At 37.2% G+C, this 14,746-nt stretch overlaps 1 protein-coding gene across 1 annotated transcript in view; it reads right to left on the bottom strand.

Moving 5' to 3' along the window:
- Nucleotides 1-14,746, bottom strand: part of LOC150089438 (solute carrier family 53 member 1-like) — a 165,410-nt gene that overhangs the window by 2,844 nt on the left and 147,820 nt on the right. Inside the window, exons 13-14 of the mRNA XM_090389982.1 lie at nt 11,514-11,683; nt 6,078-6,211 (exon numbers count right to left, since the gene is read on the bottom strand). Coding sequence (XP_090246108.1) covers nt 6,078-6,211; nt 11,514-11,683 — 304 coding nt within the window. The remainder of the gene's footprint in view (nt 1-6,077; nt 6,212-11,513; nt 11,684-14,746) is intronic.

Below are 14,746 nucleotides of genomic sequence, written 5' to 3'. Positions count from 1 at the left end.
TCATTAATAATACTGATTTCAGTGTACATATCAACTATATATATACAGTGGGGCTTCAACTTATGATGACATCGACATCCGATATTCTCAGGAACCTTCCATACGATCTCTATTTTAAGGACCGATGATATTTGCAGATACCGATGACTTTCTGATATAGCTGGAATGATACATGGGTGGAAATTTTCATCTTTCATCACTCATACGATTTGTTCTCAACAAATTAGCCTTTGTTATCGTTCAACAATATTATTGTTCAACACATGGCGTGCAGAACATCACTCATACAATTGTTTCAGATCTATGATGATGATCTGAAACTTAAGGCTCCATCAACCAGTGGCAGTGCTGTGCACTTTGAAGACTTTAAAGCCAGCAGAGGCTGGTTCAAGCACCTCAATAAAAGGGCAAATATCAAAAGTGTTGAAAGGCATGGGGAACCATCCAGTGCTGATAAAAAAAAAAAAAAAAAAAAAAAAAGCAGCTGAAATTGAATTCCAAGAGTTTCTTCCTCGCTTCCTCTTCTGGAAGCGAATGCCCAGAATGCACATCACTAAGTATGAGGCTAGTTTAGTTTACCTGGGCATAAGCCTATGAAACATAGGCTCACTCTCCTGTTGGGTGCCAATGCCTCTTGAGATTTTAAGCTGAAGCCTTTGCTTGTGTGTCACTTTAACACCCCCAGAGTATTTAAACAACAAAAGGTTGACAAAGGAATGCTGGGAGTGTTTTGGTGCAGTAACAAGAAGGCCTGGGTTACAGGATACTGAATGTCTTCAGTGAATGGGAGCTTGGAGTTTTCTGTCCTTCAGTGAAGAGAAAAATAAGCTTCCTATGTAGGAACTACTCCTGCTGGATAATGCAAGGGGCCATGATCCCAAACTTGTTCAATCTCTTGAGTCATAGCTTGATTTTGTTCAATTCAAATTTTTGCCACCCAACACCACTTTGCTTGACTTTGGACAGTTTCTTGGCAAAGAAACTGTCCAAAGTCAAGCAAAGTGGTGTTGGGTGGCAAAAATATTAAATCATCGACCGCGAATACAGATACCGCTATTCGCGGTATCTGTATTCGCGGTCGATGATTTAATATAAAATGAAACCTAAAAAAATGTGAATTTTAAAGCGCCGTGAACATTTTCCGCCATAAAAAACATGGGCGTGGCGAAAATTATCTTCCCCGGTCAAAACAGCGCTCAGTGGGTGGGGGGAGAGGGGTGACAAAATCGCAACCGTGGATGTTTATCGCTAATCCTTGTTCAGTATGTGTTATGCGCTTGTCATGGAAGGTTTCGTCGTTTGCTTTTGATTTATATGCTTATAAATTGAATAAATTTATCAATTTATAAATTGATATGCTTACAAAAGTGATAAATCTACCGTTTTGCAGTGTAAAACAGACTTTTTCGATTGTGTTAACGGAAGAAAGTGACTTTATTGTGGACAAGTTCTTTCTAACCCGTACAAAAATATGGCTACAAATAACAAGGGAAATGTGAAAAGATCAAAGGTGATGACATTAGCGAATAAAATTGAGTTATTAGATAAAATTTCTAATGGTGAAAATGTCTCCTCAGTGGCAAAACATTATAAAATCAATGAGTCAACGGTACGATCAATCAAGAAATCGGAAGAAAAAATCCGCCGTAGTGTCTGTGAAAACGTGCTAATTGCTTCAAAAATTTGCTCTGTAACTCATGATGTTAAATTAGAAAAAATGGAAAAAGCTTTAAATCTGTGGATAAAAGACTGAACTCAAAATAAAATTCCGTTAAGTTTACTCATCATTCGTAAAATGGCAAAACTCCTTTATCAACACTTTAACGAAACTTGATAGCACTGGCGGGATAAGTTTTTTAGCTAGCAAAGGCGCTGGTTTGAAATTTCTAATAAATATTACATTTAATATTAAATTGTTTCTTATTTTCATTTCGATTTTTCACTATGTACCGTGTGTACATAGTTATATTATGAAGGTACATATAATATAATACATACATAGACAAAATTTTAGACTAGTTTTTCTTATATATTTCATACTTTAGAATGGAACCCCTTTATTACTATGGGAACCATAACTCAGTATTCGCGTTTTCGGTATTCGCGGCATTTCTCAGGAACGTAACCCCCGCGAATAGCGGGGGTTTACTGTATATGTATATATAGGATTCAATTTGTAATATGAACATACAAGGGGGGCTATCAAAAAGTTCATACCCTGACTTAGATAAAATATCGATAGGAAGATGCCATTCTTAATATAAGTTGTCTACATATTCAATAACTGACATATGAAATTTTATTCCCGTCAGTGATCGTACACCAGAGGTGGAGCCCGGAATACAAGAAAGGATGCTGTGGTTGACAAAGTGGAGTATCGAGCAGTAATCAAGTTTCTGCATTTGCAGGGCAGGAAATTGACAAAGAAGTTAAAGCTGTGTATGGGCAGAATTGTCCATCCTATGACACTGTAAAAAAAGTGTAAATGGGAGTTCCAGTGCAGTCGTACAAGTGCCTTTGACAAGCCAAGAGAAGGAGGGCCATCAATGTCCACAGACAGTAAGATGGTTGCAAAGGTTGAGCAGCTGGTGCTGAGTGACAGGCGTGTGACAATTCATTTCATTGCAAATGCAGTGGGAATTAGTTATAAGTCTGCCCACAGAATTTTACATAACCATCTGCAGGTGTCTGAGATCTCTGCACGATGGGTTTCAAGATCGTTGACTTCTTTGCAGAAGCAATGTCGAATGCAATGTTCTTGCCAATGCCAACTGTTGGATTTGTGTAATGCAGATGTTGAGAACTTTTTTTGATTGGTTGGTGATGAATGCTGAGTGTACCAGTATGATCCAGACACTAAAGACATGTCAAAGCAGTAGAAGCACATCTCCTCCCCACCTCCCAAAAAGGCAAAGACCACTCCATCTGCGAAGGTGATGTTGTCCGTGTTTTGGGACAGAAAAGGGGTTATCCTGACAGATTACCTGCCTTGTGGTTCCACCCTTACCGGAGAATACTACAGAAATCTTTTGAAAAAGTTACACAATGCTTTGAAGATGAAAAGGCATGGAATGTTAACCAAAGGTGTCCATCTTCTGTCAGACAATGCACTGGCTCACACGGCCGTTGTCATCACCAATTTTGTTGCCCAGTGCAGCTTCAAACTACTGCAGCACCAACCCTATTCTCCTGACCTAGCACCGTCAGACTTGTTTCGAAAAATGAAGAAACCATTGTGTAGACACCACTTTGATTCATCTCAGGAAGTCATGAATGAAGTGGAATTGTGGTTTCAGGCAAAAAGTGCGGACTTCTATGATCAAGGCATTAAACAACTGATCCATAGATGGCAGAATTGTGTTACTATACATGGAGAGTACATAGAAAAGGATTAAAGTTCCTGTGAAGTTTCACCTTTCTAGGGCTATGAAGTGAAAATTCTTTAGGTGCACTCCAGGCAGTTTTCAGATGGGAGTAACTTGCATTCGTGGATCAACAAAAAACTCAATGAAAATGCAACCGCTGCCATAAGTAAACACATTACAGGCAATCTGAACAGCCAACTTTTGTACTAGGCTAAATGCCTCGGTCCTCGTGCAATCACAGAAGTTAAGCAGCGTTAGGCACGGTCAGTAATTGGAAGGGTGACCACCTGGGAATATGTAGTTGACTTTTGCTTTCCTTTCTTTTTATTTTTCTTTTGCTAACCTGTGAAAAGTATTCTTCCAATTTCACGTATCATTTAATTTTGTTAAAAGGTAATAAAGTGTAAATCTGCACTTTATATCTTTACTTTTATAGCCTGTGGATAATATTCCTCCAATTTTCACTTATTAGATTCGCTGTTAATAGAATTAAAATTCAATTTGTAAATGTGATCACAATGATCGGCACTTACTACATATCGTTTAGTGAATGGTATTTTGTTATGGAGTGTCTCAAAGTGATTTTATCATACAGTGAACCAATTGTAAAGCGGGGGTCCACTGTAGTGAGCGTTGGGTTTATTTTTAAGGCATATAGCGCACTTACACATACAATGCATCTGTGGATTGATAAAAATCGCAAAGACAATGTGACACGAAATGATTCATCTCTCCCACCATTGTACCAGGCATGATTGACGAATGACCCAATCAGTACCTCTACTGATTGCATCGTGCTATTTCTTTCGTCATTATTATCATTAGCCATATTAACATTAGCAGAGACATATGATGCAAGAAAGAAAGCTTATATAGCATCAGTGGAAAAAAAAAAAAAAAAAAAATCCCTTCACATTTCACTGATCCATTCATTCCAAATGTTTGTCTACTTCTGCTTTGAATTTATTTAAGCTATCAACTTCCACAACAACAGATGGAAATTTGTTCCAGCAATCAACTACCTGCTGGCTAAAGGCAAATTTCTGCACATCTATTCTACAACTGTCTTTTCCTCAGTTTGAATCTATGCTCAAGCCCATAGGGAACTCAAAAATTTGCTTAAAAGTTGTGAAATTATGCCTCATTATTATGGGGGAGGGGCAACCTCTGGCACAGAATTATGAACACAAATACTTAAGTTCTTGCTCCATATGCAGGCACTTGTATGATTTGTGGGCACATCCAGTCAAAAGTCAAATTCTTACTATATGTTAGTTGCAGTCCGTGAGTTAAACAGCTACTATGATGCTCTCTCTCTCTCTCTCGAACTATAACCACAAAAACCATTAAAACTACTATCAGCAGTTTTAATGGTTTTTGTTTCCTTAGTTTTCCTTCTTTTTATTTAAATCTTCCTTATGACAACTTAGACATGCAGAATTACAGAGATGAATATTTTTAAAAAGAAGGTTCTAAAGATATTTCCAATTAGTAATGGGAAGCCTTCAGGGCCATAACTTTCAATAATCAATTTCTTTGCCCTCTCTTATTTCATTTTCTTTCTTTGACATAGTCTTTCATAAGGTCATATACAACATTCAAAACTCAAATCACAATAACCACACATTTAATTGAAAGGTACAACATGAAAATGATTTTAAAAAAAAACCTTTTTACAAGCTCTAGGTGCTTTATATGGGCACCTCGTATGATTTTTGACACACATCCAATCAAAAGTCAAATCCTTACCATATGTTAGTTGCAATCCATGAGATAAATGGCTACTGTTATGCTCTCTCTCTCTCTCTCTCTCTCTCTCTCTCTCTCCTCCCTAAATTCTATGTATTCTTGTTTCCTATTCATTGTTTTGCTATTCTATTTTCATTTTTTCTGGTTCCGTGAAAAAAAAAAAAAAGTGGCTTCTCTGAAAATGATTTAGTCCTCATTTTAAAACTTCACATTATTTCCTGTGTCTGACTGCAAGTGTACCTATTCAAAGTAATTAAACATTAATTAGAATTAATTGTTATATTGTCATATCTAATGAACTTTTTTTTTTCCTTTTTTTCTCCCCCCCCCCCAAAAAAAAACCTTCTTGAGGTAAAAGGTGAAGAAACAGATTATATTACAATTATATAATTTTTCCTTAAGATTTTATTTCTAGTACAAACAATGGAGTAAAGTAATAAACTAATGTTCCCTAATTTGAACTTAGAGTTTTGAAATCAACAGAATTAGATTACTACTTTATGAATTTTAAGGATTATGTCGCATAGTGAGTTAACATGCTTACAAGTTAGTGCAAATGCATCAGATCTGCTTGCAGCTGCTAGCTACTGAATAGTTATAAGATTGGCATCATTATGTATATCTCACATTGTGAATACCTTCATGAGTTGCCATGATATTGCACTACCTTTAATAAGTAGCTCTTCGGGAGAAGACTATTGTTACTTATTCTCAGCAGATGCCACCACCCAGACGGCATCATTTCGGAGCTGATTGGCTCCTCTTCGGTGGGTGGGCAGGCACCCCGGCATTGCAATGATGGCAAGGCAGTTGCAAAGTATAACTCCACAATGTGAGAGATGCCTGATGGTATGTAGTAATTTGAATTGCATTGCATTTTAGGCTTTTGCCCTCTTTGCTGCTCATAGACAAAAGGTTTATTTAACTTTTACTAACATTCAAAGAAATGAAGAAGCAAATTACCTGAAAATCTCAAGGGGTGCCAAAATTGTGATTATTAAATCAGTTTGCATTATTCCTAGTTCTGTAAGTGAGACGGATAATGTCCAGCCAAATCGAAGTATCAAATCTTCTATTATAGCAAAATAATAGTAACACTGCAAAGCAAAAAATTAGAATTAAATAAATTTATTTAGTCTAGAAATACAGCAGAACCTCATAAATCTGGCATCCTCAGGCCCACACATAACCTTTTTCAGAATCAAAAATTCTGGTTTTTTTTTTTTTTTTTTTTTTAGGTTTTACACCTACCCTAAATATCCAGGAGGAAGAATTTGCTATTTTTATAACATCAGGGGTTGGCAACCTTTATAAATGGCAAGCCAAATAAAACGTCTGTGGAGTACATGTGGGCCTTTTTTTTTCCTTTTTTTTTTTTAGCTTTCCATGATTTTTAGGATTATTAAAATGGGTATAATGAAAAATTGTCATAAACAGTTTAATGTTATTTATTGTAATTTTAAGTACATAGAATTAATTTTATTAATAAGAAAAACAAAATAAAAATTCAAGGTAAAATTACAAAAATACAATTATAGTAACAAAATACAAATATAATTCCAGTAACAAAAATTGCAATATTTTATTTTTATAATACTTAATGAGAGATTTAATACTGTTTATTTTTATCAGCGAATCGACATCTGGACAAATATTTGCTGTAGCAATGCACGGAGTATTTTCTAAATTTTAAATTTAGGCCAGAAATTCCATTAATTCAAAAATATATATAATAAATGGCAGGCTGTTTATTATATATATTTTGAAAATGACTGCAGGCCAGATCACACATGATTGTAGGCCAGAGGTTGCCCACCCCTGTATTACATAATACAGTAGCTTTGATCTCTATAATCTTCCCAGAACAGCATTAAGCCAAAATGTTAACTCATACTGCTGGATTGGTCCAGTAGATAAGGTACCTGCCTAAGAAATAAAAGGCCATGGGTTCTAATGCTCCCTCCAGTATGGGTGCACTTGTTCAATATTTTTTAATATGAGGTATAAATAGTGGGATATGATTTGTGCAATCAAATCAACTTAAAAACTAAATACATACTATTGTACTATCAACTACTATACCGTAAAGCAGTAGTAAATGTCTCACAAAATGAGTGTTTTTATACTTGCAAGCAAGAAAGTAACAATGACATACGGTCTAGGAAATATGTAAAACAGATATAAACTGGTGTGTGAAAAGAATTAATGGAATATAATGCATAAATTCAACATAAGCTGTCAGGACAGCTCTTGGGTTTTTGTCAATGATACACAGAAACTTTGCTGGCAAGGATAAGGAGGTGATTATCCCCTTGTATAAGGCTATGGTACGACCACATCTTGAGTACTGTATACAGATCTGAATGCCTCATTTTATAAAGAATGTAGATCTGCTGGAATGGATGCAGAAAAGGGCAATCAGATTGGCGAAGGGAACAAAAAGGGTGCTCTTACCTAGAAAGGCTTCAATTCTCCAAATTACAGAATCTTGAGACCAGACTCCTACAAGGAGATCTGATTGAGGTGTTTAAAGCCTTGAATGGATTGAGCAAGCTGAATGTTAATGGCATTCTTCCACTTGCTGAGACTACCCATGAAGGGGCATAAATTCAAGTTGAGGAAGAATGGTTGCAGGTTAGATGTGTGGAAGTTTGCCTTCAGCCAGCAGGTGGTTGATTGTTGGAACAGGCTTCCATCTGTTGTTATGTAAGTAGATGGATTGAATAAATTCAAGGGAGAACTAAACAAATTCTTGGAGGGTAGGGATGGGTGAACTGTTTTTTTTTTTTTTTTTTTTTGGCTGATGCATAACCTCTCTTTTTTGCATCATTTGCCATTACTACTACTACTACCTGCAGTGCATTTTTTTTTTTTTTTTTTAGGTCCAGGTAGTCTATTCCTCTTCTGCCTTGTCCAGTCAACTGCCCTTAGAGAAATATTCAAAAGATGCTGGATTTTTGGGGTGCTACTGTACTTTACTAAGCACACAGGCAAAATAAATTAGAATATGTCTTCAATTATCTTCAAAATTAATCCTCCTCTCAGAATAAGGTTTAATTAATTTTTTTCGTTTAATATAATGATTGTTCTGTTTTTGTAACAGTAAATATTTTACAATGATAAATATAGATAATCATTTTAAATGTCAAAATTTCATGAACGGGCTTTTATACAGTTTTATTTGTTTCTATACAAAACAATTGCAAGTACATGATGGGGTGGCAGCATTATTTGAGCTAAACAAGGTGGGTTGGTTTTTGTATATATTTTTGTGCATTTAAATTAAAACTGAACACTTCTCACCATGTAAATATTGAGCAAAATTCTTCATTTATTATTTTTAAGTAATAAATAATTACAAAAGAGATCCAATTAACTCAACAATTCTTCTGCATAATTATAATAATGTTTTGAATCTACTTTAGGATTTATTTTCTAGTCTAGAGGAAAGAAGACGCAGATATTCTAATAAGCACACAGAAAACCATTTCAAGAACACAACTATTCTAATTAAATCAGTAACTGTTTAATTTCTGAAACCAGAAAACAGGAAAATTTTTACATTATTCGAGTTATCACCTTTTTACTTATAAAAGAAGTACAGGTCGACCATCACTAATCCGGCAGCATTGGGACCTGTGGGGTGCCAGATCACCGGTAGTTATTTTAGCACATATATTTTCCCCAACAGCTAACTACTTCCTTCTACCTTTAACACGTTGACTGCCAAACTAGTTTAAGAAAAAAATTCCCCAAGGGCCAAAAAATATTTAGGAAATAATTTGATTAGTAATTCTAAAATAAATATTGTAATGTCAGTGTTGTCGTTTTTTCGCTTAAAATATATAAAAAAAAAAAAAAAAAAAGTCTTTTTTTATGTTGCATTTTTGTGGCCAACGTGGCCACATATGTTGGTTACCTTATTTCTTGAGAAGCCGAGTCAGCCACATACGTGTGACGCTATTACGGCATACATGCCAACCAGGATAGCCAGGTGGGTAAAGTGCCTGCCTGGCAACCCAATGGTCGTGGGTTCATATCCCGCCTTGGGCTTGGATTGGAGTAAAATGCAAAACTTTGGGAGGTGCATTATGGCCACAGAAGCCGATGCACCAACAACTAACAAAAAAAAACAAAAACAAAAAAAAAAAAAAACGGTATACATATGAAGGTTGTTTGTGATTAGTTTATTGCACACGCAGAGAGCACTGCAATAAATTACAATAAAATAAACTCTCAAACATCGTAATAAGTCTGTCAGTATTGTTAGAGATTTTGTGAAAACAAGTTCATTAGCGCGCTGTATTATCCATCATATTGTTTTGTGTTTTTCCGCAAGTTTGTACAAGTGTGTTTGAAAAAAAAAAAAAAAAAAAAAATCTAAAAAGGAATGACTAAAAGAAAATTACTAAGATAAGAGGAACTGAGAGAAATTGCTGGAATTTACAATTAAGCAGAGTTAAACTTCTCACAGACACACCGCTGTCGAGTTTTTTTCAGAAGTTCAACTTTATCTGTTATGGACAATGTACAGTGTTTGCGCTTTACACCATGAGAGGCACTTCCTTTATGCATTGGAACCATGGCTGGGACTAAATGTGAGCAGGTTATAATAATAAATGCAAAAAAACAAGTGGGAATGGCTTGCTAATGTTTACAAGTTTGCACCAACAGCTGATGCTGCAACCAACGCCATCAAAACAGTAGTGGCAGGTCGGTGCGCAGACCTGGGAAATTTTAAATTATGTTTGCAGAAATTATGTCCAAATTAGCGGTGGAACCGGATTACCGGTGGCCCAATTAGTGATGGTCAATCTGTATAATTTTCAACCAATTTTATAATGCATACAGATATAGTTGGACACAGGAATCTCTTAATGATGAACTTAGGGAACTCTCTATAAGATGTTTGAACAGGGGATATACATTAGGTATAATTTAGAGTATTCAATGACAGGTGAAACAAACATCAGAATCGGTTTCACTTAATGAGAACACTATACAAAAATACTTTATTAAAGTTCCTTAGATATAAACAATGTATTAATATTTTTAAAAACACAGAATTTAAAATTGTTGCACAGCCCATTAGTAAACTCCACACAGTATTGAAGATGAGGAAGACAACTACAATAATTAGCATGGAATCAACCAACATAGTCTATAACATTGCATGTGGGGAACGTAACTCTTTTTACATTGGTTCTACCCAAAATTATCTTTCAATGCGAATTCAACAACACCAGGCATCTGTGAGGGCAAAAAGGACAGGTATGTCTGAACTTTCCTTTCATGCCATCCATGAGAACCATGTTTTTGTTTTTAATGAGGCAAGAGTAATGAATACACAACACGAATATACAAAACTCTTAATAGCCGAAACACTCGAAATGAAGTTAAATCCTAACTCTATAAATGTACGTAGACCATACACTTTTTTTTTTGGACTCGTGGACCTTTATACACATGTGTAAATAGTACTCTGATTCAATGCAGAAGGTTTCACTAAAAGGAAGACTTTAATTCCTTCTTCCTTAAAAGTGGTGAGGGTTACAGCAATATGGCTGCCATATTTAAATTCGGCAACGTCAAATCTACAAGAATCGGCCCGAATTTTAGCAGGGAGTGAATTTTTTTTTTTTTTTTTTTTTTTTTGCCGACCAGTGTTATGTGGGCTACAGAGTTTGCAAACCAGGAACCTGATTAAGGTTTATAAGGCTCTGAGAGGGGTTAGTAAAATGAATGAAGGCAGAATTTTCACTGTTATAAAAAATTCAAGAACTAGGGGCCATAAATTCTGAAATGTGTTATGGAGGAAGAGGTTTAGACGATATCAGGGAGTTTTCTTTCAGCCAGCATGTTATCAATTACTGGAACAAATTGCCTCCACAGGTAGTTGAGGCTAGCAGTTTGAAGAAACTGCCATTACTGTACAAAAAAATTCTTCCAGTGTTAGGAAGTATGTCACAGCTTCCCCATTTCAAAAATCATCCAAACAATATCATTAAAAGTGTAATTCACCCATGCTGTACATAATGCTTTATAATTTTTTTTTCAAAAAAAAGTGGACAGCTTTTTAAGAATTCTATTTTTTTTGAATGCTAGGTTCTCAAGGTTTTTACTGTATTTCAAGTTAAATAGAAATGAATTTTCCTTCAAACTAAACTAAGTCATTATTCTGTTGCTGTTGGGATTTAATGGCTCAAGTGCTGCTATGGTCATATTGTGCCTGTTCAAATGATACTGAGGGAAATGGTGCCATTATTCTGAGACCCATAATTACAACTCAGATTCTTGGTGATGAGAATGGGATTAGGAAGCAGCCTGCCACTAAACATACTATTACTACAAAAATTCATGCTTTTCTTAAACACTATTTAAAAATATTATGAAACTTACATGTGAAGAATAAACAATTTCCTCTCTGAGAAATTTATTTTCTCCAGCATTCTTTTCAAATAATCCCCAGTCCAGCTTTACATCCCAGAAATATGTGTAGCAAGAACTAACCACAGCAGAAATAATCCAGAGATGAAAGAATGGATTTCCAAATGATGATATGTAAATATCTAACAAAAAATAATAATAATTAAGATTTACTTCAGCACTCTAACCTTATAAATACTGGGCCAAATATTAATAATATAGTAGAAGCCCTCTTATCCAATGTGATAAAGACTAGCAGTTGGTCAGTTAACTGAAAAGGTCAGCTAAAGCAGGAAATTATATAAAAAAAAAAAAAAAAAAAAAGTTAATTTTCCTTTCACTTAAAACATGCATATACATTAATTTACATAAAATCTCTAATTTTTGTCTATTTATTAATGAAATATGTTTCATAGCATAGTTCCTCCACTTTTTTTTTTTTTTAAAAAACATCACTTGACTGTGAAATCAGGCTGTTGCTATAAATACGTATTTACAGGGTGTCTCAAAAATATTGGTACAAACGTTTAGGGGAGGTAGGTAACATCTAAAGGAACGTGAATCGCATAGGAACCCATAACCAGAAACGTCACCGTAAGTCGGTACATGGCGCTGTTCATCAGTTCGCGAGAGGGAAAATTTCTGGTTTACTCATTCAAGCAGTAGCCGTCGCACGAAGAGCATGCATCGATATATGAACTGAGCTGGCGGACATGCACCTAGTGTATGGATTAGCAGAGAGCAATGGATAAGCCACTCAATGAATTTATGGAGAATGCTTCCCAGACAGACATGTACTGGACCACCGTTTGTTTGGGCGTGTGCATCAAAATTTGTGCAATTATGGGTCATTTAGAGGTAATAGGAGTAGTGTGGGCAGACCACGTTTGACGCAAACTCCCGCCATGAAAGAAAGCGTGTTGAATGCCGTCCAGAATAATCCTACTACCAGCACACGTGCTGTTGCCTCTGCCTTAGGAGTGTCTCATTGCAGTGTACAGCTGGTACACTGCAATGAGTAGTTGCAGTGTACAGCTGGTTGCAGTTGCAGTGTACAGCTGGTACACTGCAACCCCTCACCTGGTAGGTTCCCCACTGCCAGCTAACATATCCCACCCCCAGAGCGGGATGGGCAGCTGGACCTTCATACCGGACTCGACATTCCTTGGACATGACACCGACGAAGACATTCTGCAGCTTTGCTGCCAACACGCCATTGGCGATCCGAACTGGGTACTCTAACCTGGTTCCCTTTAAAACCCCATCCCCAGGCAGTGAATGGAGGAGACGGATCTCTGTCTCCTCTCCTCCCTGCCTACCCCCCATATTTCGCCTGGTGGGGCTCGTCTCCACTGACCTCTTTAGGGATGCCTACTCCATCCCTATTCTTCTATCTGTTTCCTCCCCAGTCTTCAATCTCCCCCCCTCTCTCTCACTAAATCGACCGAGTACTCACTGCCCCACTGCCGCCAAATTATAACCAACGTCTAAATTCTACCGGTTTTGTACAGATCTCTAAGATATCTAACACTATCAGCTTTTATCTAGCGTTACATGTCTAAATTTAATAACATCAAAATTTTGCCCGACCTATTTGACCTTTAACACATTTCTTTAGTGTTCAACCCTAACCAGCGATTTCCTAACAGCAGTCCCATTAAGCATTAATGTCAAATGCATAAACTTTTTTTTTTTTTTTTTTAAATAGGCCCTAGCCACTGAAATCCCAGGAAACTAGGTGGCAGGACCTGCCAGAGCAAATTGTTGTGATACTGGATACACCCGGCTAGCCTCCACGTGGCAGGGTATGGGCAACGTCGGGCCCCACTAGGGGCCTGGCGGCCAATAAGCCGGATAAACAATGGGCACAACATATCACACTGCACAGACACGACCCACACACTTTCAAGTCTCTGGCTTGACAGTGTACTGTCCTCGATACAGCGAAACACACACGGAGATGGGAGAAATCCCAGGTGCCGTCTGACACGAACATACCTTATACCTTATGCAGTGTACAGCGTGTCTGGTACGACGATTCCTTACACCCCTTTCATCTCCAAAGGGTTTGTTTGTTTGTTTGTTTGTTATTTGGATTTTAGGAGCATTAGCAACTAAGGCCATATTGCTCCGGGATATGCGGTGGTCATTCTCTCCAAAGGGTTCAGTTACTGCTCCCCCAAGATCACCCTGCACGTGTTGCTTTTGCACAGTGGTTTCTCCAAGAAAGTGTTCAAGACTTGAATTTTCCAGCCTATGTTTTAGTAGAGGCACATGATGCAAGAAAGCAAGCTTATGTAACATCGGCCAAAAAAAAAAAAAAAAAAACCCACTCCCATTTCACCCCTCTGTTCGTTCGAAATACCTGTCCAGATGAGCCTTAAATTTATTTAGGCTATCAACTTCCACAACAATGGATGGAAGTCTGTTCCACCAACCAACTACACGCTGGCTAAAGGCAAATTTCCGCACATCTATCCTACATCTGTCTTTCCTCAATTTGAATTTATGCCCTCCCAGGTGATTATTCTGAGCAAGAGGAAGAATCCCATCGGCATTGAGCATGCTGAAACCATTCAAGGCTTTATACACCTCTATCAGATCACCTCGCTGGTGCCTAGTCTCCAGACACTGTAATTTGCAAAACTTAAGCCTTTCTTCGTAAGAGCAACCCTTTGTTCCATTCACTAATCATGTTGCCTTTCTCTGTACTTGTTCCAGCAGCTCTACATCCTTCTTGAAATGAGGCCTCCAGACCTGTATACAGTACTCGAGGTGTGGCCTGACCATTGCCTTATACTAGGGAATAATCACCTTATCCCTGCTAGAAAAATTCCTGTATATCATTGACAAGACACCATGAGCTACTCTTGCAGCCCGTCTGCACTGCTCAAAGAACTTCTTATATGCCTGCACAATTACCCCCAGGTCCTTTTCATTCTCTACCATTGTCAGTGTAGTACCAAAGAGTTGATACGTTGCTCTGGGGTTACTCCTTCCCATATGTAGTACTTTACATTTGTCAATATTAAATTTCATTTGCCACCTCTCAGCCCATCTGTTCACGGATGAGACTTATTTCACTCGGGAAGGCTTATTCAATGAGCACAATGCTCATGTGTGGGCTCACAACAACCCACACAGTGTGCGGCCCCATGTGGCACAACATCGCTTCGCAATAAATGTGTGGGCAGGTATGGTCAGTG

This window comes from Mastigoproctus giganteus, chromosome 2 (genome assembly GCF_048544385.1).
Source record: "Mastigoproctus giganteus isolate SK-2022 chromosome 2, ASM4854438v1, whole genome shotgun sequence".
Taxonomy (NCBI): domain Eukaryota; kingdom Metazoa; phylum Arthropoda; class Arachnida; order Uropygi; family Thelyphonidae; genus Mastigoproctus; species Mastigoproctus giganteus.
This window is presented reverse-complemented; position numbering and strand designations above follow the sequence as displayed.